Raw genomic sequence first — 26,315 nt, 5'->3', positions numbered from 1 at the left:
TGAATCCATAGTGACACCCCTCACAGAACTTACCTCTAAGAAAATGCCCAAGAAGGTAAACTGGACTATAGATTGCCAACAGGCCTTTGACACCCTGAAACAAGCTATGTGACAGCACCAGTTCTCAAAGCTCCAGATTACTCCAAGCAGTTCATTGTGCAGACTGATGCCTCTGAACATGGGATGGGGGCAGTTTTGTCCCAAACAAATGATGATGGCCTTGACCAGCCTGTTGCTTTCATTAGCAGGAGGTTACTCCCCAGGGAGCAGCGTTGGAGTGCCATTGAGAGGGAGGCCTTTGCTGTGGTTTGGTCCCTGAAGAAGCTGAGACCATACCTCTTTGGTACTCACTTTGTAGTTCAAACTGACCACAGACCTCTCAGATGGCTAATGCAAATGAAAGGTGAAAATCCAAAACTGTTGAGGTGGTCCATCTCCCTACAGGGAATGGACTTTATAGTGGAACACAGACCTGGGACTGCCCATGCTAATGCAGATGGCCTTTCCAGGTTCTTCCACTTAGAAAATGAAGACTCTCTTGGGAAAGGTTAGTCTCATCCTCTTTCGTTTGGGGGGAGGGGGGGTTGTATAAGGAAATGCCTCCTTGGCATGGTTACGACCCGGACATTTTGCCTTTGCTGATGCTAAGTTATGACTTGAAAGTGTGCTGATGCCTGCTAACCAGGCCCCAGCACCAGTGTTCTTTCCATAAACTGTACCTTTGTCTCCACAATTGGCACAACCCTGGCACCCAGGTAAGTCCCTTGTAACTGGTACCCCTGGTACTAAGGGCCCTGATGCCAGGGAAGGTCTCTAAGGGCTGCAGCATGTCTTATGCTTCCCTAGGGACCCCTCACTCAGCACAGACACACTGCTTGCCAGCTAGTGTGTGCTGGTGGGGAGAAAATGACTAAGTCGACATGGCACTCCCCTCAGGGTGCCATGCCAACCTCACACTGCCTGTGGCATAGGTAAGTCATCCCTCTAGCAGGCCTTACAGCCCTAAGGCAGGGTGCACTATACCATAGGTGAGGGCATAGGTGCATGAGCACTATGCCCCTACAGTGTCTAAGCAAAACCTTAGACATTGTAAGTGCAGGGTAGCCATAGGAGTATATGGTCTGGGAGTCTGTCAAACACGCTGTTGTGGTTGTGGGCATCCAGGTCAGCTTGTTGAAGGGGAGTGAGGTGGGCAAGTAGCAGGTTGCGAAGGAACTCTGGTACACTATCAGGGGATGGGGTTGGATCCACTGCGTAGAGTGTACGTAGTAATCACAAAATTCCTTATTGATCTCACTATGTGTGTTCAGTACTCTACCTTCACTATGTTTTATGGCCCCTATCGAAGTTTGTGAGTATCCTCTTTAAGCAGCCAAGCTAATAGTGTACCCACCTTGTCGCCCTCTGCTTGTAACCTAGAGATGCGTCACCTATAATCATGACGGCTAAGGTGTGTCTCCACTTCCCTGTACTGTTTATGCATGTCTGTAAGATTTATAGGCCTCTCCGGGGAACCAACCACCTCCTGCTCCAAGGCACTCAAGTTACACTCCAGAGACTCCACTTCCACGACAAGAGTCCAGTGAACACCCCACAAGGCAAGCATTCAGTGTCACCTTATAACCACTTTATGAGCACCCCATTCTGTAGCCCAAGTGGGGGTAGAGCACTTATTTTGTGTGAAAAAATCAGTTATGCATTGAGACAGGTCAGCCTTGAAAGGGGAATCCTGTAAAGCTTTGGGTAGCAGTCACCATGTGGGAATGAGTGGAATGGATCTTCCCTATTGCAGAACTACCTGCAAGGGGCAGTGGTCTAAGAGGGTGCAAGCCACATATCTGGTTTGAGTGGTGAGTCTGAGTATTATGCCCATACAAAGTAGTAAATCTAAGCGTGTTTGCAAATTATGGACTGGAGAAAGGAATGAGAAGTTACGGTCAGTCGGGTGAAGAGTATGCCATATGTCATGCATGTGCTGGTGCTCCAGCTATGCATTAAGGTACTGAGAATTCTTTACGCAGGGGACACAGGGTAACGGAAGTATGGAATGGTCCAGAGCAATGTCCGCTACACAATTAAAATCTCCCCCCACCATTGCTGGGTGTTTGAGGTTCAGTAAATAATGTTGGAGAGGTGGTGTCAAACAAAACAGATTGATTAGAATTTGGAGCATACAGACCCACCAGTTGAAGGGGGGATCCATCCAATTGTCCCTCAACAATTACATAGCGCCCTGCTGGATCTAGAAGATTCCTGGTAATTGTATAGGGCACCCCTGGGGCAATCCATATAAGTATCCCTCGGGCATATGCCGAGGTTGTGGTGCCATATACCTGTCCCCTCCATTTTGTGTGCAATTTGCATAATTCAACCTTTGTAAGGTGGGTTTCTTGTATCATAGCAATGTGTATAGTAGTCCTTGAGGAATGCATGCACCCGATAATGCTTAACAGGTGTAGCTATGCCCTGCACATTCCATGTGAGAAAATTATATTGTGGTATTCTGTTGTCTGGTGTACCAGTCATGGGTGCGAGAAAACTCAAAGAAGCAAGGAGTATGATCCCATTGCCCCACGGTAAACTAAGGCGACTTCATGACCGTCCCTCATATCCGGGATTATGAAAATGCTGCAGCGTGGGTGTACCCTTTGCATAAACTTGTGCGTGCAGCCACTGTAAGGTGATGTAACAATAATCACAGCAACAAGAAAGGAGAGAGAGCATGCATTCCCTCCCCAGTCAGTTGACAAACCCATCCCCGGCCATTCAATCTCGATAACACAACAGTAAAATATGAATAATAACAAGCAATAGCATAAGTTCAGTTTGAAAGCCTTGGGGGGGTGAGGTATGAAAAATGAAGAGTCCATAAGTGCATGCTCATGGCCTATCACAGATATCGTCCCATCCAAAGGTGAATGTAGAAAATGGGGTGCCTGCACCTCTGCCCCCATGCCTGATGCATCTACCACTACTGTCCAGTAATGCAGGCAAGGGCCCTTCAATCAAAGGTCGTAAGCTGATCTAAGCATCACTATAGTCTGCGATTGATAAATCAGATGCCTGCACCTCCGAGTTGGAGTCCGACTGAATGTCCTTCGAGAGGGGGGGCAAAAGGATTGCTACTAAACTGCAAAGCTTCATGTACCTCCCTAGCCTGCTCGTCGGCTACTTGATCATGAGTAGGGCGATGCGTGCCATCCGGTCTATGCTTCCTGTGTTGCCTACAAGGAATCAACCAGTCTTCTGTGGGTGCCATGTCAGTCATCTGCATTGCCAATCCCTTGGTATGTAACCAGGTACAAACATCCTCCAGTGAGGAGAACACATGCGTGGTCCCATCCGATATGACTCTCGGCTTGCCGGGAATAGGAGGGCATATTTAATATCAAGTTCCCTGATATCTGTGTCACTTTATCGTATGAGTTTTGGAGTTATTGTACCTCAGCCCTGAAGTATAGATAAGTCGTGCTCAGAGTGTTCTCATATTTCATGGGGCCGTGTGCCTGAAAAGTCTGGAGCACCACATCACGATCCCGAAAATTAAGAAATCTGACAATGATTGTTCTAGGTGGCGTCCCAGGGGCAGGGTGTCTACACAGGATCCGATGTGCCCTCTCTATGGAGAAGAATTTTTAGCACCATCTCGATCAGCCAGTTCTCCACAAACAGTTCCACGTTAGGGCCCTCTACTCTCTCAGGAAATCCCAGCACTCAAATGTTTTTGTGCCGGGACCTGCCCTTAGCGTCTTCAGTGCAGCAGTGCAGAGTGACAATCCCATCTCTGAGCAATTTCACTGGCGCTTGTAGGTCTTGCACTGTGGGACGAAGAGAGGTCAGTGATGACTCTGTCCTCAGCACAATCAGCTAGCTTGTGGTAATCGGCCAGTAATATATTGATTTCTAGGGAGGTAGTGTCTATTCTTGACTCCAAAGAGGTCTTGGTCTCCAATATCGCCTGCAGTATCTTATCAAATTGCGGTGATGTGTATTGAGAGTGTTTTCCAATTGATGCAGAACCCTGGATGTGCCCTCCCTGGACAGAGGGGGGATTACAGAAAAGCAGTCATGTCCGTTGCTGCAGTTTTCATGGATTTTGGTTTTACCATGGTTACGGGTATAGTCAGGAGTCACCGGCGCACTCAGGAACGAGGCCCTAGGGACCCCAATAGCAATGCGACTTCCAGCTTGGGACAGCCTCCCACAGGATGCAGGGTATTGTGAAAATATGTGAGTAGTTAGCAGAACATTAAGAGGACAATAATGAGCAACATCATGGTCGGTTAAACAGGTGAAACCTCACAGAGTCCCAGTGCTGACACCAATGGTGGTTCAGTGCTGTGTTAGCCAGAGGGGAAGCGGACCACCAACCCCGGCACAGACAACCCCTCAGTGCTAGAAGCAGTGTCTCTACCTGCGCCGATATGTACCATCTGTGAGCTCCCAAGGCTGTGATCCCATGGCCTGGGTGCCAGGCAAGTTCAGTGACACATGGGTCAAGTCCACATTTGCCATTAGGTAGTATAAACGTATCCACCGAGAAGGTAAGTTGAGGAGAGGTAGTTGATGCGACTGAGTCCATGCTGCTAATACAGCACCCAGGTAGGACACCTCTCTGCATATATGGGCCTTGTTTGTTATTGGAGTCCCCTCAGCCACCAGCTCTGATGTCAATAGAAGGACAGGCAGGTGTAGACTGTGTGGCACAGTGCATTTGCCTGATCCTCTATCCATCCACCAGCCTGAGGAGTGTGCCGTCTCCCCCGCAGCAGTACATCCACAAGTCGACTCTAAATATGGATGGGTCAGACATCATTCCCAGCCGAGGGGTGGGTCACTGCACCCTCAGCAGGTGAGCAGCTGCAGCCACGGGTGAAGCAGGCGTCCAGCAGTAATGCGGGTCCAGGAAAGGCAAGTTTAACAGCACATGACTCACTGGGTGTCAGGTAAGTTGTCTGGAACTCCAGCAGTCCGAACTGAGGAGCCGGCCAACTTGACTGCCGGCCCCACTTGGACGGAGTGGAGGATCCTCCCAGTGAGCTTGGCCTGTGCCCGAGCCAGCTTTCAGCAGTGTTTGGCCTGACTTCTCCAATGTATTAGGTGCTCTGCCGCCCTCACTAAGCACACCGCTCCCCGAGCGTCCGCCTCGGGTGTTAAGCCCCGGCTTCCAAGTACCTTCGCTAGGTCCAGCCTGGCCCGTTCCGCTGTCCGCCTCCAACCATCCATTGTGGGTGGTTCGCGACCCAATGTCAGGGGAATGCAGTGGCGAGGTTCAGCAGCACCAGCCCCCAAGGCATCCCTGGAGTCACAATTGCAGGGTGGGTGGGATATTTAGAGGAGTTTAATAAGGCGTGGAGCAGAGCTCGTCACAGAGCATCCAAGTCAGCTGCCATCTTGGCCACCCCCTGACTGGTAGGCAAGGATGATTGTGGAAATCGTATGTGGTCAGGAGCAGTTCCAAACTGGAATCGCCAATGTGTCTGCTTTGGCCATATCCCCCATCCCATTGCACTTTCTATGCAGTGGGGCGCTAGACCCAAACTTGGCTCTGGCCACTGTCATGGTGATGAGACTGTGCCAGGAAAAACTAAGGAACTCATGATTGCATTGCAAACTAACAAAATAAACTCTGTTGTGGTCGGGCAATTGATTTGGTCAGGTACAGAAGATGGATGCCATTGGTAGGCAACATGGTGACTGTTATGAATATGTATTCCTTCGAGGATGTGTAAGGAGAATGTTTCTGATACACACTTCTAACCCCATATAAGCGTCCACCATGTACGCTGACATCAGTTCCTTTGTTTCTGTGCCACCAGACATCGATCCAGAGCTATAGGGACTGTTGCAAACAGATGTCTGTTACAGATCCCCATCAGGTATGCTTTTGGTGATTGGGGTCGGAACACGATTCCAAGGCATGAGTGATTGCACCCAGATGAACTGTAAGCCCATGTAACACAGTGAGCTGACATTTTATGTTGTCAAACTTCAAAAGACTCCTCGCTGTGACAGGTCGACATCAAAAGGGATGTCCCGTTCCTGCTTTTGAATTAATTCACAAGACAGATCATCAGTGTGGTCAAAGTTATTGGGTAGGTCAAAAAAAGCACAAAATGTCCAACCAGGACTCGGGCCCATCCCCCTACTTTCAAGTTCCAGAGAAGGCGAGGGCGTAAACGGGCTTCTTGGACTCACTCCCAGACTGAATCACCTTCTGACCTAATTCTGATTCTTGTCCTGAGGCAACCTGCATTTCTGGGCCTATTGCTATCATCACAGCAGATAGAGAAATTATGTGAAGCCATGCTGTCTTTTCTTGCCACCCTATCGGCTCCCTCTGGTGCATCTCTGGGCCCCAAAGAACCGTGAGGACCTCCAGCTGGAATTTCAACCCTCAAGCATTGATATCGATGTCAACAGTGTTGATGCTGATGAGAGGCACAATAGAGCCTGCTCTTTGACCTTGAGCCAAACTTATCTCGACCTTGACTGAGGCTGCAGCCTTCCGGGAACCCATCAGACTCTTGCAGATTGCCCTTATTCAAGGAAGGGCTTGAGTTATCCACAAACTTTGCAACAAACTCAGATAATGATGACTATGATGATGGGGTGATTTGGTTCCTCAGTACATTGAACAAATGTTATTAGGAAATGCAAGATACCAATGGTCTAACCTGGCTACAGACGACAGTGCCTCCTTTGTTGTTAGAATACAAAGGGTGGCTCAGGTACTTGACCTCCAACTTTCGACCATAGAGGTAAAGACAAATGAACTGAGGTCCTCCAACCAGGTAAAAAATACACAGAGCTTCTTCAGCCTTTCAATGACGGCCCAGTGGATACCTTACTAGGGGCATCGGCAAAGTCATGCCTCCAGCAGCCCAACAAATAACTTAGTACCATCGCTTTGCTCCAGGAAACTAGACATTTCTGATGAAGCATCTGACCCCTGAAAGTTTAGTGGGCTATGCCTCTAACAGTAGGATTAATCTGAAAGTCTCCCCCACTGCTCTGACGCACCGGGAATCAAAGCACATTAGGACCTTCAGGAAGGACATGTTTTCCTCTGATGGACCTGAACCTCTCTTCAGGGTCACCCCCAATGCTTTGCCTTTACTCTTCCTGCTTTGCTGAATTTGTTTCTGTTGGCTTTAGGCTAACAAGTACTAAAGTGTTTGTGTTTTCTCCCTAAAACATGTTAACATTTTCCTAAACCTGATTGGCCCATTTTACTTTACATGGAAGTCCCTGTGAGATGGTACTACATGTACCCAGGTTCTGAAAATTGAAGGCTACCAGTGGGACTGTGGCACCCCTCTAAAGTAGCACTTTAAAACTTGTCTCGGGCCTGCCACTACAGCCAGTACTGCAGTTTTAAACTTGCCATTTCATTTTGCCTTTTGCCAGGCTAAACCTCCTTTCTTAATACATTAACATCACCCCCTAAGGTAGGTCCTAAAAAATCCCATAGAGTAGCGTGCATTGTATATAAAAAAGTAGTTTGTGTGTTTTTATGTTTTACATTTCCTGGCAATCAAAAACTCCTACATTTGTTTTTCACTACTGTAAGGCCTACCTGTCCCGTAGGATAACCTTGGATTACTTTATTACATTTAATAAGTGCTAACTTTTGATTGGGAGTAGGTAGAAATGTCATGTTTAGACTCAAATGATTTGTAATCTAGAATCATTTTTAATGGTAAAGTTGGACTTTAAGGCACAATTCAGCAAATGGCACTTTTAGAAAGTTGGCATATTCCTGCCCCGATTTGTGTGCCCATGCCAGAGTCCTGGGTCACATAATTGTGAATGGCCCTGTTTGTTGGGTTTGTGTATTTCTGCTAGGCAGTGAGACAAAGGGTACTAATGTAGACAGAATGGTCCATCCTGCCGAGATTGCTGGGAGCAGAGTTGTTCTCTGCCCACTTCCATTTGAAAGGGGCCTGCCTCAAGCATATACAAGTGAACCTGACACTAGTCTTTCGTCACCCGAGACGTCTTGGAGCCTTGACAGGGGATGGTAAGAACTTCCAGAACCAGATGTGGGGATAGCTCATGATGTCCCCCCACTTCCAAGTATAAACATTGGACCCTCAGAACACTTCTTCAGTGCACTTGTGGACCTGTGGAAGACTTCAGATGGACTACTTGGACCCCCAAAGGACTGCACTGCTGTCTGAGGCCTGCCATATGCCTCAAAGGACTGCCTTGCTGGTACCAGAGGACTGCCCTGCAGATTAAGGCTTACCTAGCCCCTCAAAGGTCTGCTCCGCTGCGAGAGGCCTGACTTGCTGATTGAACCCAGAACTACCACTGTGACTCCAAGGGCTAGCTGGCTGGCCTATTGGATGAGCTACAAAGACATAACAAGCTCCAGAGACCTTGAACCCTGTACCTGGTATCTGTTGGTGTGAGTTCTAATCTCACAAGGTGTGTCTTCACAGTTTTGGACCCTTGGAAGTGGTGTTAGAGGTGCTGCTCCTGCCTAAAAAATACTGGGACTTAAAAATAATTCCCCAAGAATGAGCCTGAGAACCCACAGAAGACCAGGACTTGCCTACAAGCTGATCCACCCAAGGTGCATTTCTGATCAGCCTGGCTTTGCAATAGCTCCTGCTATGCTCTTCTCCACAGCAGCCAATCCTGTTCAGCTGGACCTCTTGGTCAAGTAAACCTTGTGGGCCCTTCGTTGGCTACAACCTGCAGCTTTGTCTGGCTGGAGGTTTTCGACTTCCAAAAAAGTCAAATTCCAAAGGTAGAAATCTTCACTGCAACTCTGTCCAGTAGCTCCCCGACAATGCCTCCTCTTGTATACCGCCAGCTGCCTTGGCCCACTGAACTTTATCTTTTCAGGAACTTTTCTTCAAAATTTCTTCGAAGCCCAGAGGTAAGCTGAAACTGGGCCCAATCTACCATGTGTAACCGACCCATTTTCCATTGCGGTCAGCCTTAACTTTTGACTTTGCCCTGGTCTTGCATGACCAGATAGCAACCATTTGATCTTTTAGGTGCTATTTTGCCTTAAAACATTTATATTCATTTAAATGTACTCTTGTTTTCTGGATTGGTTTAAGATTTTTCCTGTGTTGTTTTCACTTTTTTACTGTTTATGTGCTGCATAAATACTTTATACATTGCCAGACTGCTTTTGTGCCAAGCTACCAGAAGATTAAGCACAGGTTAATTTAATCACTATTTGTGGTTCACCGTGACAAAGGATTGTGGTTGCCTGAGTGGGGCTTTCACCCCCCTCAACCAATAACCCAGTTTCTTATATCCTCTATCAGCTTTGCCTCATGCTTGGTCAGTGCCTGTTGTCTTGTAGGTTGTTACTCCCACACACTTTGAGATTCAGTAGCCCATATTTTGCCTGCCATACCCGGGGGACTCCGGCAGTCTCTCACACAGGCCATCCGAGATGGCTGCGATGGAGCCACGTTTGTGATACACTACTAATTTCCTATGCTGAGCAGTAGTCAGCAGATTGCAAACCTGGATGTACTCTGCCTGCTTCTCTGGTGACGTCCAATACTCACGGATGGACATGCTCTTTTCACATCTCTCGCCTCTTCAGCAAGAAAGCAGACTCGGCCCTTGAGCAGTTTTAGGAGAGCAGGGCCAGAGCATGCTCTTTGGACCTATCTGCCTCAGTGAGAGTTTCACCTGCAGTTTTTCCCCCTCTATAGCTACAGTAGGAGCTCCCAATTCTGTAAACACCAGTCAACACACCCAGCCCAGCAAGCTTACCAGCTGAGACTGTGCATCCCACAGATCACATGGGCAACAGGGAAAGCATGCAGCCCAGTTCTTTGCTCCTTGAGCTGCTGTAGCCACAAAACTGCTTCAGTGTGTCCTTCCAGACACACAGCCACCCTGTTGGAGGCAAGATCTCCCAGAGCGATTAGGCATCACTTTCGACAAGTAGGTCCTGCAAATTGCGTTTCAGGGATATGGCTTCCATTCCTTTCCATGCCACCGCACTTTCCAACCGGCCTTAGGACGGCTGATGGAGAACCACCTGTCTGTGGTGCAGCAGGAAGGACAGGCCCTTCTGGCTAAAGGGGAAATAGAGAGCCTTCTCAATGCCTTCCTTCAAAAGGACAGATTTAAAATGATCACTCTTGCCCAGGTCTTGTCTCCCCTCGACTCTGGAGACTGGATTTTAGTGTTGGACTTGCAGGACGCTTATTTTCACATTCTGGAATTCTACACCTATAGGCACTTTCTGCATTTCATGATAAGGCATGGTAAGGCAAAAGCATTTTCAGTTTGCAGTGCTCTCCTTTTGTTTTACAAGTGCCCCTTGGGAGTTCAAGAAAGTGATGGTGGTGGTTGCAGCACATCTTCGGACGTCGGGGGTCCTAGACTTCTCTTACTTTGACAACTAGCTGCTGAAGGTGGGCTTTCCTTAAGCAGTTGTCACCCATCTCCAGACTACGGTAAACATCCTAACCTTGTTGGTGCTGACTATCAATGTGCTGAAGTCACACCTAACTCCTTTACAGATGCTCTCATTCATACGAGCTATTCTTGACATGGTACAATTTAATGTCTTTCCTCCGCAGCAGAGAGTCCAGAGCATTCAGGCTATGATCCTGCAGTGGCGTAACAAAACTGAAGGGGGCCCCCTGCAAGCAAAGTACATGGAGGGCCCTCTCTCCAGACTTATCTGGGAGCTCTCATGCTCAGGTCCTGTGCTGAGGGGGTCCCCTGGAGCTTGCCCCCGCACCATGGGAACAGTGGGGGCCTTTGGTATGCCACAGTCATCCTGATGTTTTACTTTTTTTCTGGATCTCAGTGCAGATGGCTGTGATGCTTCTGCGACTACTGGCTTCTTGTATCCTTCAAGTGAAACATGTTGGATGGTATATGCAGGCTCTGCCATAGGATCTGAAATCCCAATGGACACAGAGCCAGAGAGATCTCACCGATTAGGTCCATATTTTGGGGGAGACTGCAAAAAGACTTGCAGTAGTTGCAGCTGGATTGGGATTGGGTCAACTGCCAACTCCTTTCCTCTTCTGCCCACAATTCATAGTGGTCACATATGCATCACTTTTGGGCTAGTAAATCTGTCTGGGGGAAGTAGAGATTGCAGGAATCTGGTCTCCAGTAGGCTACTCATTAGGCATTGAAGATCTTCCTGCCTTCCATCAGAGGGAGGTGGTACAGTTGCTCATGGACACTACCACTGCCATGTAGCACTGTAGCAAGCAGGCTGTGGTGGGGTTGTGGGCTATGTGTCAGGAGCTGCCACGCTTATTAAAGAGGCCGGATCAGAAGGGGATTTTCCTGTTGACACATCACCTGGCAAGATCTTTAAACACTAGGAGGGCCAAAGTCAGTTGTCGACATCTAGCAAATCAATAATGTCAGTTACACCTAGATGTGGCACATGGTATCTTCCGAGAATGGGGATCCGGTCTTTTCGCTTCTGCCAAAAACATGGAATGTCAGCAATTTTGCTCATCTTTCTTCCAATCAGGCTGCCACTTTCGGAGACTCTTCTATCACAGCAGCAGGGCAACGTCCTGCACCCAGGCATGTGCCGTCTTCTGGGCAGTTGACCGCATTCAACCTTCCTTCTGAAATCGTAGATGTCATCTTGCCAGCATTGCATCCTTCCACAAAATCAGTATATGCCTGCTGTTGGTATGGCACTCGGCAGATTGACCCACTGTGAGCCAAACTATCAGAAGTATTGCTTTTTGTGTTGTCCCTCGCCCAGCAAAGCTTTGGGTACAATTAATGGTTACATATCTACTCTTTCAGCTTTTTTTGGTTACCTGATCAGCCTTCCTTATTAAAAGCACCTACTGTGATGTGTGTTTTAAAGGTTCAAAGCATTTAATCCCACCTACACCTTTTATCATGCCTCAGTGGGACTCCTTTTGTGCCGCTACACTGCTGTCCATTGTAGCTTATCACTCTCAAGACGTTTTTTCTCATTGCCATAGCTGGTGCAGCGTTTAAGTGAACTACAAGTCTTATCTGTCATCCCGGTGCACACAACATTCTTTCTGGACAAGCTGGTGCTAAGGACATAAGCTTCTTTTCTACCAAAGTGGTCATTCCTTTTTCGTCCCATCATTACCTTCTAAATAGGAGGAAAGACCCCATCGGCTGGATCCTAAAAGAGCCCTAAGTCTCTATATCGATCTACCAAAGAACATTATGTGGACAATTATCTCCTTGTTGGATTCACTGGGACAAAGAATAGCAAGGCAGTGCAGAAAAAGATCATCTCATACTAGTTCATTCTCTGCATAAAAATCAGCTACACACTGGCTAGGAAGCAGCCCTCAGAGGGCTTGAGGGCTTACTCCACCAGCATCAAGGCCTCTACCTCTGTGTTGGCACACAAAGTGACTGTCCTGGACATTGGCAAGGCTGCTGGGTCGGTGTCAGTTCATACTTTCACAAAGAACTACTGTCTGGACCACAAGGTTCGTGAAGGCAGGCAATTTGCCTGCTCAGTCCTGCAGGACTTTCTGAGCCAGTTCACAGACATACCACCTTGGTGGCACTGCTTTGATATCTATTCACAAGGTGAGGAATCTGTGGTTAGACGTATCTATCATAAGAACAAATTACTTAGCACTGGTAACACCCTTTGTGGTGAATACTCTGACTGCAAATTCCTCATCAGCCCTCCTACCTCCCTGTTCTATGAACTGGACTCTTTTTCCATCTAAAAAGGTCCCAAGTCTAGAAGTATGCATACTAGATTAGCTGTTGTACTCTCTATCTGGAGATCGAAGAGTCTAGAAACAGCTGACATTAACATCCTTGAGTGGCACTTATTTGTGGCTCCACACATCCCATCCAGAGTGGAATGATGTGGACAGTGAGCCGCACACCACAACATACTGGTGTGTCGGGTACTGCTGAAAGGTTTCTGGATAAAGTCTGATGCCTGGGGAATATTCTCAAGGTGAAGAATCTGCAGTTTGATAGAGTATCCACCAGAAAGAGCGTTACCAAAGGTAAGTAACTTGTTTGACATGTACAAAAACCAGTTCTTCAAATACCTGCAGCTTAGACACAACCTACACCTCCACATCAAAGACCTTACTGATCTCCCTGATTTTAACCCTTTGGAGAAGAAACTGTTGATGGGTGATATGGGAAGGTGTAAGATTTTGCCATTGTTCCACTCCTCGCACACTTTTAATAACTTCCAAGATGTGTTGGAAAAGGACATGGACGAGGAGTGTCAAGAAACTAAAATATCACTGTGTGAGGTCGCCATTTCTACCCAATTCCACAATATCCAAATTAAATATCTGCATAGAATATAAATTATCCAGCAAACATTATGGGCGTTTGCGAGGGATGCTAACCTGTATTGTTTGCATTGCAAGATGTGATGTTGGGGGGGGGAGATTCTCCTACACATCATTTAGCCATATTCATGTATTGTATAGTTGGGAAATATAATTTAAAAAAAATGAAATTCACTTACAAACACAAAGGTTACAGGGACTTTATAGTTAGGTTCTGAATTTACTTGCACAAAATCACAGAATTTCACCTGTTATACTTAGAGTTATCTCAAGTAACTATAACTTGTGCCTTAAAGTAACTATAACTCACGCTCTCGCTATGCACCGCTAACTACCCCACAAATTACAGCACTCATGGCATCTTTGATAACATCACTGATAATATCAATGTAATATTTGTAGTAACATTTTTGACAAAAAACTTTGCAAGGGAGGGGAGAGTTATAGATACCTCGGGGCACGAGTTACAGGTACTTGAGATAAGTCTAACTATAACAGCGGAATTTCTATGGTTTTGTGCGAGTAAATTCAGAACCCAACGATAAAGTCCCTTTAACATTTGTTTTTTTAAAGTGAATTTACATGTTTTTTAAATTCTACCTCCTAACTATAACATCCCTGTAACATTTGTTTTTTTCAGTGAATTTATATGTTTAATTTTCATTACTATACATTAATCCAGCCATTGCCAAGCACGGCCTTTGGCAGTGCCTAGTGGGAGTTGGCCGCGGGGTCTGTTTCTCTTGGTGTGAGAATAGGTGTGACAGGGTGTCCCTGGGTGTGCAACCCTAGAGGCCACCAAGTCCCCACTGATGGCCCTGGGGATCGCCACCCTCCAGGGCCGGCTCCTGCTATGTTCCCAGGTGCCAACCCATGGGACATAGCTGTTTGCTGTGGCATGGAGTTAAAGCCACAGCAAACACTCTACTCTGATGAAGTGAGAGCTGTCAAAAAGGCTGTCACTTCATACGAGCCGAGGTTTCCTCTCTTTACCTGCCCACTGGGATGCAAGCAGTGAAACAGAGGAAATATTGCTCTCACAGAGACGGAGCTGCTTTAGCAGATTCCTCCTTGTGACAGCTATGCTGGTTCCCACAGGAGGTGGGAGCCAGATAGGTCCGGGGGGGACTTCAGGCTTCCCCCACGGTCCCCAACTTTGTGACTTGACTGGGTGCACCTAGGTCACGTGGCCGGGCCCCGGGGGATGGGTCCCCGGGACCAAGATTGCTTGGGGGTGAGGGTCTGTGGGGAGTGGGGCTGTGGAATTCACTGAAAAACATCTAAGATTACAGGGACGTCATAGTTAGGAAATAGAATTTTTTTTAAAACAAAGAAATTCACTAGAAAAGCAAAGGTTACAGGGGCATTATAGTTAGGCTCACATTTTAAATGTACCAAATCATGGATATTCACCTGTTATGGTTAGAGTTATCTCAAGTAACCATAACTTGGGCCCTAAGGTAACTTTAACTCGCGCCCCCAATTGCTATGCTAACTACCTCACAAATTTACAGCGCTCATGACATCTTTGATAACATAATTGATAATATCAATGTAACACTTTTGACAAAAAAACTGTGCATGACAGGGGCACGAGTTATAGTTACCTTAGGGCACGAGTTATAGTTACTTAAGATAACTCTGACTATAACAGGTGAATTTTTATGGTTTGGGACATTTAAAATGTGAGCCTAACTACATATTGCAAGTTTTCTACACATATGTACATATATATATATATATATATATATATATATATATATATATATATATTATTTATAATTTAGGAAGTGCTCCTGATAAGGATTCCCCTGGAAGAGAAATAGGATTACACATATGCAGTTTATCCTTACCTTTAAAAGGAGGGTTCCAGCTGTGACAAGACCAAAGACGAGCACAGCTCCCAATGACAGGCCAAATATCAGTGACATTTGGGTATTTGATTGGCTTTCTGTTGGGGAAAGGTACAAAAAGAACACATTAAGACACAACAAAAAGGTGTGACAAAGTCTACAAATAAATGCATGTGAAATGTAGGTTACGAATAGCAAACAAGCACAGTCAGTCCCAATCAAATCTGCTCATGTACGTCTGCTCTTGTCACACATAGGCTCAAGCAAGGGCTTTTGGACATTCTGTTCCTCTCTGTGTTTTTTCCAAGCCATTTATCAGTCTTTTTAGTTATGCCTCCACTACGTCTGCTAGGAGTCTGTTCACATTTATTTAGGGGTCACTGTGTAGTTGTATAAAGTGTGAACCAGTCTATGATAGGCCAGGGGAAGTGAAGCGAGGGTGACTTTCGACGGTAGTGTACATTACTCGAGGAAGATAAGAAGGTATTTGTTTATAGGAGAGCACTTATAGTGAAAGTCATGGATCGACCATGCTCACAACAATGGTATGGCTGGATATGTTGCAAGCCTTTCAGTGGCACCTTTCAGACTTATGTGCCATCCCACGTTCTGTCCTAGCCATCAGTGTCCACGAGCTGTATCTGCCTAGACTTCAGACGCTCCTGAAAAAATCGTAAGAGGCACACTTGCAAGTGAACCCTCACCAAGTGGAGAAGGGTCTCTATGACACTTTCAAAATGAAGTACAACCTATAAATGTTAGTGAGTTCAAAGCAGGCTTGTTTATTTGACAGTGTATTCGACCAGTTAGGAGCATTTTAATATAACATTCTTTACAAGCAGTACAATATTCTACTTATGTCTGTATGAAGTTGCTAAATGGTGACAGTAACAAAACATAAAGCACTTAGGCCCATATTTATACTTTTTTTGCGCCGCATTTGAGCCGCTTTTTGACGCAAAAACAGCGCAAACTTACAAAAAACAATTGTATCTTGCAAGTTTGCGCCGCTTTTGCGTCACAAAATGACACAAATGTGGCGTTAAAAAAGTATAAATATGGGTTACTGGATAACTTTACATATAATACACACCCTACACATTTACATCATCAGCTGGTTAGAGAGGGTAGCAAGAAACGGATGGGCACATCTGCATCTTTGCAAGATTAGCTGAATTTAGAGTGCAGACTTGAATACATAGAGCGAGGACATCTCATGAACGTGAAATGGAGGTGACTTTTAGTGTGTGGATCTACAACCTTGATATTGCACATGGTGCTCTGCGCTGTGGAAGGTGCACCTGGCTGACAGTTTCTGTTGGGGCTGTACTGCTGAAAGCTTTTAAGACACAAATAGCACCTTGATTTTGATTGGAAGCCAGCCACTCTGCTTTAGTAGGATTATGTCTGGGGAGATTGTTCATAGACTTAAGAAATGGAGAAGAATGAACAATTTGGGATACCTATTAGAGAACTTAGAGGGAAACCAGACCGATGCAGAGGCACTGATTTCCAGGGAGGTTACGATTGGTAGCAAAATGCTGTGATGTGAAGAAGTCAGAAAAAATTAAGAATAGGTGAAAGGTGACTATGGTGAGTGGGATGGCCATGCGAGAATGGGCAATTTAGAAGACTGTGAGAGAAAGAGGGTGAAACGGTGCTAGTAAAATGTTAAAGTGTTTTACAGACGAAGTAAAGTTAGGAGACTGGTCTCGACACCGTGTGTAAAGAAATGTCAGCCAGAAAATGTTTTCAGGGGTTCCTTCAGATTGGTTCAATATGATACGAGTTAAAGTGTACCCAAGACGTAACAAGAAATGTACGTATTACATCAAGATTTTCAAAGAAAAATGCTTTATTTTTTATTGTTTGTAGAAAGACACCTTACAGCATTTCACTCCAATAAAAGAAAGGGTTTCAATCACAAAGTATCGCTATGTATATGACAAATAAGCTGACTTCTAGATTTGCCGATACTGTTATGTTTGCATCCTGGGATGTACCAGGTGGAAAAGGGGTGTTTTCACAGCGTGTGATGCAACATGCGTGAATAACCACCCTGTAAACCAGTGGTCTTCAAACTTTTTAATGCTGCGCCCCCCCCCCCAGTTGACAAATAAGAATCTTTGGCCCCCCCTCAGAATTTTTCACAATTATTTTAGAAAGATGACAATGTTTAAATATGTGTAAACCTATTTAAACATTGCGGTGAAGTACTGTTACCTTTTTAAACCTGCAATCACATGCTTCTGCTTAAAACAAAGGCATGTTATCTGTATAATGCTTCTTTTGGCCAGTGTTTGGCGGCCCCCTGGGATCACTTGAGGCCCCCCTAGGGGGGCCCGCCCCCCAGTTTGAAGACCTCTGCTGTAAACTGAGGGGCGTTTGGTCTGATCATGACGTCACAAAAAGATAATAAAAGGGCCGGTTGGTTGGGCGCCAACAGGCAGTTAAGCCGAGTATCATAACAAGTGAGTGGTGTCCATTTATTCTCTTGCGCCGAACCTTAGTGAAGCGAGCCTTTGTATAACGGGCGTTGCCAGAACACAACAAACTGGCAAGGAGATCGAGCCGAACCCCACTGCAGGCTAAGCGGTGCTTTTGGTCGTGTGCACCACCAGCACGCAACGAGCGCCACGTGCGCGAACGGTTGAGCGCTCCGAGAGCTGGACAGGCTCATGGTCAGAGCCGTGCATCAGAGCACTGAAGTCGAGAGCTGAAGTAGAGCGCTACATCACCAACGGCGCAGAGACGGTGTGAGGACACCCCCCCGCCCTCTAACTGGTGCCGGGAGATCAGCCGGCAGTTCATCCTCTCATCGGAAAGCAGAGGGGAGTGGCACGTGTGTTTTGGAACACGAGGCCCCGAGAGGCACCAGCTGGTTTCAGCGTTCCAGTGCAGCACTCGACGGAAGAATCAAGCTGAGAAAATCTCTCGAGGGTGAGTGAGAGCTGCGGCCCCGCCCCCACACAAAAAAAATAAAAACAATAAGAGGACAAAGAAAATAAATGAATGATGGCGCAGGACTAACAAAAAAAAAAAAACAAGGGATAATATAAAGGAAGGAGGGCAACAGCCACGCCCAGACACATGATCTTTGGCCCCCAAAGACAATAAACCACACTACAACCAAGATTGTAAAACAATAAAAAATAGCACAAGCTAACTCAAAAAAAAAATAATAATATATATATATATATATATATATATATCAAACAAATAAAGAGTGAAAAGATAACACTATGGCCACATTTCCAGTATTAGAGCCTTTTGTCATGGAGGGGCCCCCATCAGCTCAAGCTGCCAAATGGAAATAATGGGTGGAATGTTTAGAGAACTATTTTGCAGCAATCGCATTAGACCCGGATAGACAAAGACCGATGCTTCTTCACATGGGGGGAGCGATGCTCCACAGAATCAGCAAAACAGTGGCGGAAGAAGGACCCCCATTCATATACCGAACCCTAAAAAAAGGCAGTAACGGCGTACTTCAAACCTCTGGCAAATCCCGACTACGAGCAGTTCCTCCTTCGACAAGCTAGACAACAACCAGATGAGCCAGTAGATACCCACTACGCAAGATTAAGGGAACTGGCTAGCACATGCACATTACCGGATCCCGACGACGAAATAAGAGTGCAATTTATTCAAGGATGCCACTCCACGAAGCTAAAAGAACACGTCCTACAGATCCCAGGCATGGCAATGGCCGACATGCTGACCATGGGCAGATCCAAGGAACTATCCAGAGTAAGGGCAGCACTTATGGAATCGGCGCTCGCACAAACCATCAAAACAGAACCGGTAAATGCCGTCACCTCAGGGATCGCGACAAGAAGAAAAGACAAGACAAAATCGGCCAATACTCACCGATCCTGTTATATGTGTGGAGGAACCTTCCCACATCAAGGCAAGTGCCCGGCCCTATGGAAACAGTGTACAAATTATCAAAAATTAAACCATTTTGCAAAGGTCTGCCGTTCTAACCCCAGAGCAAAGGGAGACAAACAGAAGATGAGTCAAGGAGCAAAGACAATCCAACCACCAGATCTAATTCCTGACATGGACGATGATGATGAGCCAGAAAGGACCGTGTACATAATTCACGCCACCGAACCAGGCAGTCAGATCTGGAAGAAAATTCCTAAATACAAAGTGAAGGTAGCAGGACACCAAGTAAAAGCCCTGATCAACACTGGGGCTTCAATCAACATATTAGCACAATCGGCATTGGACCAAATGCCACCGCGTCTGCCTCTCCACCACACGGCAGTACAAGTGTTTGCCTTTGGGTCAACAAAACCTCTCCCACTGGCAGGAGTATTCGTGACAGACATCACTCATGATGACATAACCATGCCATAACCATGCAAGCCAAAGTGTATGTCACTAAGATAGGAACGGGGATGTTGCTCAGCTGCCGTACTGCTGAAGAACTAAAGTTGGTGGTATTTGCATTCAGCATACACGTGGGGGAGTTAGAGAGTCTGCAAGAAGAGTATGCTGATCTGTTCAGAGGAATTGGATATCTGAAAGACCGTCAAGTGAAGCTACATATCGACAAGTCCCAAGAACCGGTCGCACTCAATCACAGGCGCATAGCTTTTCACCTTCATCCCCAGGTTGAGGCTGAACTAAGAAAACTAGAAGAGGCGGACATCATTGAAAAAGTGGAAGGACCCACCCCCTGGGTGTCGCCTATTGTGGTCACCAGAAAACCAAAGCAACCAGGGGAGGTACGCATATGTGTAGACATGCGCCTTCCAAATGTGGCCATCAGGAGAGAACGTCACCTTACTCCCACGGTTGGTGACATAGTGGTGGAAGTCAGCGGATCCAAAGGGTTCTCCAAAATGGACCTGAGGGCATGGTATCATCAGCTTATGCTAGCTCCGAAATCTCGAGCAATCACCACCTTCTCCACCCATGTGGGACTGAGGAGATACCGACAACTAAGTTTTGGGATTGCCAGTGCGGCGGAATTCTTTCAGGACACAATAAGAGGCGTTTTGGCTGGCCTAGAGGGTGTCATCAATGTGAGTGATGACATACTGGTGCATGCTTCCACAGTAGAGACACACCTACAGAGGCTGCGAGTGGTATTCCAACGATTACACGCAAATGGACTAACCTTGCACCAAGAGAAATGTGAATTCTTGAGACAGGACATTGCATTTTTTGGATACTATTTCTCAGAGAAGGGTGTTCGACCTGATCCAGAGAAGGTGGCGGACATAAAGTCAGCGCCTGCCCCCACATCAGTCACTGGTGTTCGCAGTTTCCTGGGAATGGTGACATATTGCAGAAGATTCATTCCAAACTTGACTTCCCTCACTGCCCCACTACCGGAACTGACAAAGACTCACACTCCGTGGGAATGGAATCTGACACACGAAATGGCGTTTCAGGAAACAAAACAAGCGCTGTCTGCAGAGACCACATTAGTATTTTTTGACCCTGCAAAAGACACGGAGCTGTCAGTAGACGCCAGCCCTGTGGGTCTTGGAGCCGTGCTGCCTCAAAAAGGGAAAGATGGTGAATGGGCACCGGTGGCATATGCCAGCAGAGCTTTGACGGCAACGGAACAACGGTACTCCCACATAGAGAAAGAGGCACTAGCGGTAAGCTGGGCGTGCCGCCATTATCATATGTACATCTATGGTCACCCATTCGTAATATACACAGACCACAAACCGCTAATACCGTTGTTCAATAAAACGGCGTCACAGCCTCCCCCAAGAATCGAGAAATGGATCCTTCAGCTACAGGGATATCAGTTTTCCGTCATATATCGCGCAGGTACTCAGAATCCAGCAGACTACTTATCATGACATGCTCGACCGGTCACAGCACTTGAAGAAGAGGAAACAGAGCAGACGGAGGAATACGTGAGGTTGGTAGTGGTGAGATCTCGGCCACTGCCCATGTCATTGAAGGAAATACAAGAGGCCACAAAGGAAGATGACGTCCTGAAGATGGCAATGTCATGCGTCAGTGATGGAAGATGGCACCTGTTGAAACAAAACCTGTCCTTGAGGACCGCGGAGGCAAACAACACATTGCAGGCACTGTTCCGAGTTCGGCATGAATTGGCTGTGTCCTCAGAAAACTGTCTCCTGCGAGGGAACAGCTCGTCATCCCTGAAAGTATGAGGCAAAGGACAGTTGATTTGGCCCATGCCACTCACCAGGGCATGGTGAAAACCAAGGCTAGGCTACAAAGCAAAGTGTGGTTTCCAGATTTAGATGCACGTGTGGAACAGGCCATACAACGGTGTTGTGTGCCAAGTGGTGGGGCAGACTGACCCGCCACCCCCCATCATCACGGAACCTATTCCGTCTACTCCATGGCAGAGAGCCAGTGCGGACTTAGGAAGTCTACCTGATGGACAGCACATGTTGGTAGTAATAGATGATTTCTCAAAATACCCGGAGATGGAACTGTTGGAATCCACTGTCACCTAGAAGGTAATACCCTGTCTGGAGAAGATAATGGCCACCCACGGGATCATACAAGAGCTAAGAACGGATAACGGTCCCCCGTTTTCAAGTCATGAATTTGCATCATATCTGGCATCACAAGCTGTCCAGCACCGAAAAATCACTCTGCGATGGCCTCAAGCCAATGGAGAGGGAGAACGATTTATGCGGACTCTAAACAAGGTGCTGAGAATTGCTGTAGCAAGAGGGAATAACCTAGACTGTGCCATTTTTTAATTTTTGAGGGAATATCGCCTGACACCAAACAGCACGACGGGAGTGTCCCCAAGCTCAATCTGCATGCAACGGGAGGTGAGAGACATGATCCCTCAGGTGGAGGTCACGAAAATGACCCAGAAACAAGTGGAAACGAGACTACGAAACAGATACATTCACAATGAGCGAATATCAAGAAAGAGGGGAGCTCGTGTGAGGAATCTGAAAATTGGGGAGGTGGTTTTGATGAAGAACAGACATCCGGGTGGAAAGTTCAAAACACCGTTTGAGCCAGATCTTTGGACTGTCGCCCGAGTAAAAGGAACTCTAGTGACTGCCAGGCGAAAGAATGAGACGGTAACTAGGAACATTTCATGTTTCAAGCTATACCATGGAGGGCAACTGGAGTCTGAAGGGAGTGAAGTGAACAGGAGCTATGAGAGAGAGAAGGAAGGGTTCATGAGACCATCCTCACCTGCAGATGGCTGGTTGCCAAATTGTCCGTCCCAAGCCAGCGAGGAACAATAAGGAAGGGGCATCGCCTCGCAGAGATCACCTGACCAGAGTGAAGAGAGAACACCTGCAGAAATGATGTCTGATGTCACCAATCAGGAGGTCATCCTGAGAGGAGGTATGGACAGGTATAATCTGCGACCCCGTCTTTCTGATGGATACAACTACCTGTAGATTCCTCACTCATTGAATTTCCCCCCTGCGCCAGCTTCCGATGGAAATTTTCTTCCTAGCTTCTGCATGTCGACGAGGACATCACAATTGCCCACGCGACGCCGTCTGACGTCATACAGGCAATAAGAGGTCCTCGTCAATGTGCTGATGTCAGTTCCCCTTTTTCCGTGCCTTCAAACGACGGTTATTCTTCGAGGGAGCTACTGTTTCTACTCTGCGTAGTTACAGTTACTGTTTCTTTCTCCGAGATGTCTCAGCGAAAGTCGGGATTTAAGCCCTGCAGGGAGTGCGGAGGCAAGATGTCGGTGACAGACCCACATGTAGACTGCTTGTGGTGTCTCAGCTCCGACCACGACGTGGAGAAATGTGACTCCTGTCAACGTATGAACCCAAAGGCGTTCAAGGAGCACGAGGTGAAACTCTTTTTGGCAAAATCCAAAAAGGAGGAGAAGCGGCATCGGCGCAGGTCATCATTGCCTAAGTCCCACCGCCGCCATGAATCTCGGCGCCTGTTGAGTAGGGAACGGTCACGCTCGAGGTCGCCTTCGGTTCGACGCCGAAAGACATGGGAGGTTAGTCCCACCATCACTCCTCAGCCGCAGACGCCTCCCGCATCACCGACTTCGTCTACGACTCCACCATCTGTTTTCGAAGTTCCTCAACGTCACCTCAAGCTCAGGCTCCGCAGTATCCGGCTTTCCCGGCTCCAGGTGCTGACAGTTCTGCATTTCTAAATGCGATGTTTGCCATTTTCCAACAAATGGCTCCAAGTGGTGGACCGGCTGGTCCTTTGGGGCCATTGGCATTTAACATGGGTGCTCCGGCTCCTTTACGTCTGGCACCTTTCATGCCCTTCCTTCCTTTGGGAGGTGCTGGTTCGGCGCCGGTTCCTTTGGCGTCGACTTCACAGCCTGCGACGCCGAGTAGATCTGCTGTTCCGGCGCCGGAGAGTTCTTCTCCTGTTCATCCTTTGCCTCGGTCAGCGCCGAAGAAGACCACGGCGCCGATAGATCCGGCGTCAGATGGATCGGAGGATCGGCGTCCGGCATCGACATCGGCTGACGCCCTGTCGACGCCGAGGATTGAAGCCAGACTTCATTCAAGGAGGCTAGCTCTTCGCCTCCTTGAGGAGCAAGAGTATCGGAAGCAGGCCCTGGAGGAGGGGGAGATTGAAGAACCTCTGGGAGATCTCCAGGGTTTGGATACGGCAAGTGGTTTAGACACGTCTCCAGAGTGGGACTTAACATCTCCTGGAGAATATACAGAGGAGGCTGCTTCTTTCCACTCTGTTATAAGAAAAGCAGCTGACTTTTTGGACCTTCCTTTGCCGGTGTCTGAATCTAAACCCAATATATTGACGGAGGTGTTACATCCTGCTTCGACAGTTGCAGAGCCACTTTTGCCATTTAATGAGGCTCTTCTGGACCCAATTTTAGAGATCTGGAAAAAGCCGGTGTCATCTTCGGCTGTTAATAGAACAGTGGCACGGAGATATCGTGTGGCTCCTGTGGATCCAGGCTTTTTGTCTAGGCACCCGACTCCAGAGAGCCTAGTTGTACAGGCTTCATGTTCATCTCGCACTGCCCCAGGCTCTTTTCCGGGGGTGCCTTCGGAGAGGGACTCTAAAAAGATGGACCAGTCTTCCAAGAAAGCGTTTTCATCTTGCAGTATGGCTGTCAAGTCTACCAATGTCACATGCATTTTGGGCAGGTATATCTATGCCCTTATGGAAGAGATGAAGTCGTCCCATTCGAAGGTGTCTCAGGAGGTGTTGAGCCTTGTTTCTGATGCTCAGGCTGCTGCGACCCAAGTAATCCAGTCAGGCCTGGACACGACTGATTCTGTGGCCAGAGCTATGGGCACTGCTGTTGCTACAAGGAGACAGGCCTGGCTTCGTTCTTCTGGATTTTCATCTGATGTTCAGCCAGCCCTGCTGTATCTTTCCTTTGATGGGGATAAACATTTGGATCCAAGGTGGACTCAGCCCTTGAAAGATTTAAGGAGAGTAGAGCCACAGCGAAATCGTTAGGCTTGCAAGCCTCTTCTTCTGCTTCTTCTAGACTGTTCAGAAGATTTAGAGGGTTTAGTCGTGGCTCCTCCTCCTCCTCCTCCTTTCGGGGCAGATTTCAGCAGCAGGCCACCACTGCCCTCCCCTATAGGTCATACAGGGGGAGGGGTAGGGTCCGAACCAGAGGAGCCACCCAGCAGCACTCTGCCTCTTCCTCTTACTCTGGAGGGGTGCAGCATGGGAAGCATCCTTAGTCATCCACCAATTCCTTTACATACCACTCCTGTAGGGGGGAGGTTAATGAACTTTCTCCACATGTGGGAGGCAATAACATCGGACTCCTGGGTCACCAGTATTGTGGGGAAAGGCTATGCCCTTCCCTTTCGGGAGTTTCTACCCCCATCCTGCCCCGCCCATCCTACTGTTCAGAAGAGCACCTCCTGTTACTAGAACAGGAGGTTCTAGTCCTCCTTTCAAAGGGTGCAGTGGAGTTGGTTCCAGAGCAGGAGAGGGGTCAGGGTTGTTATTCAAGATACTTACTGATCCCCAAGAAGGATGGTCGGTTGAGACCAATCCTGGACCCGAGGATTTTGAATTGGTTCCTCAAACAGGAAAAGTTCAAGATGCTGACCCTAGCTCAGGTGCTTTTGGCGTTGAACGAAGGAGATTGGATGGTGTCTGTCGACTTGCAGGATGCTTACTTTCATATTCCGATACTCAAGTCGCACAGGAAGTATCTCCAGTTTGTGGTGGGATCCGTTTGGTCTTACTTCAGCACCTCGAGTCTTCACAAAGGTGATGGCGGTGGTTGCAGCGGAGCTCAGAAGGAAGGGGATAGCAGTATTTCCTTACCTAGATGATTGGTTGATCAAAGCCAAGTCTCCGGAGCTTGTGCTGCGTCACCTGCAGTCGACAACCCAGTTGTTGTTCGATCTGGGTTTTTCGGTGAACGTGCCCAAATCTCACCTGGAGCCCTCTCAGCGCCTCCTGTTCATAGGGGCAGTAATGGACACAACATTGAATCGTGCTTTTCCTCCGCCTCAGCGGATTCATGACATTCAGGCGTTGGTTCCGATGTTTCAAAGTGGAGCGGTCATTCCAGTCCTCAAGGTCCTTCGTCTGCTCAGTCTGTTCGCTTCTTGCATTCTGTTGGTCACGCAGGCTCGCTGTCACATGAGGGCTCTTCAGTGGTGCCTCCGAAAGCAGTGGTCTCAACACAAAAGAGATCTCGGGGGATCGGTAAAGATCTCCAGAGACGCTGCAGTGGATCTAAGATGGTGGGTTGCAGACGGCAATCTTTCCCAAGGAAAGCCGTTCTCGCTGCCTTCCCACAGTGACCACAGTGATAACGGATGCTTCCACTCTAGGGTGGAGAGCTCATCTGGGGGACCTGGAGGTCAAAGGTCATTGGTCTCCAGTAGAACAGATGTTTCACATAAATCTGTTGGAATTGCGGGCGATACGTCTGACTCTCAAAGCCTTCCTCCCTTCCCTTCGCGGTCAGTCGGTTCAGGTCCTGACGGACAACACTACCGCGATGTGGTATATAAACAAGCAGGGAGGAGTAGGGTCGTACCTTCTCTGCCACTCGGGAGAACACACACTGCCCATTATTCTGCAGCCTCCAGTATCCGGTGCAAGGAACGTTGGGGGACGCGTTTCAAATGTCCTGGTGCGACCAGTTGCTTTACGCGTTTCCCCCATACCCTTGATTCCTCGGGTTCTGAGGAAAATTTGCCAAGACCGGGCCCAAGTCATCTTAATAGCTCCGGATTGGCCAAGG

At 47.6% G+C, this 26,315-nt stretch overlaps 1 protein-coding gene across 1 annotated transcript in view; it reads right to left on the bottom strand.

Moving 5' to 3' along the window:
* TIGIT (T cell immunoreceptor with Ig and ITIM domains) overlaps window positions 1-26,315 on the bottom strand; it is a 277,764-nt gene that overhangs the window by 30,525 nt on the left and 220,924 nt on the right. The window contains exon 3 of the mRNA XM_069203232.1: window positions 15,143-15,240. Coding sequence (XP_069059333.1) covers window positions 15,143-15,240 — 98 coding nt within the window. The remainder of the gene's footprint in view (window positions 1-15,142; window positions 15,241-26,315) is intronic.

The sequence above is a fragment of the Pleurodeles waltl genome, chromosome 8, assembly GCF_031143425.1.
Source record: "Pleurodeles waltl isolate 20211129_DDA chromosome 8, aPleWal1.hap1.20221129, whole genome shotgun sequence".
Taxonomy (NCBI): domain Eukaryota; kingdom Metazoa; phylum Chordata; class Amphibia; order Caudata; family Salamandridae; genus Pleurodeles; species Pleurodeles waltl.
Note: the sequence above shows the minus strand (reverse complement) of the source record. Positions and strands in the feature narration are given on the sequence as shown.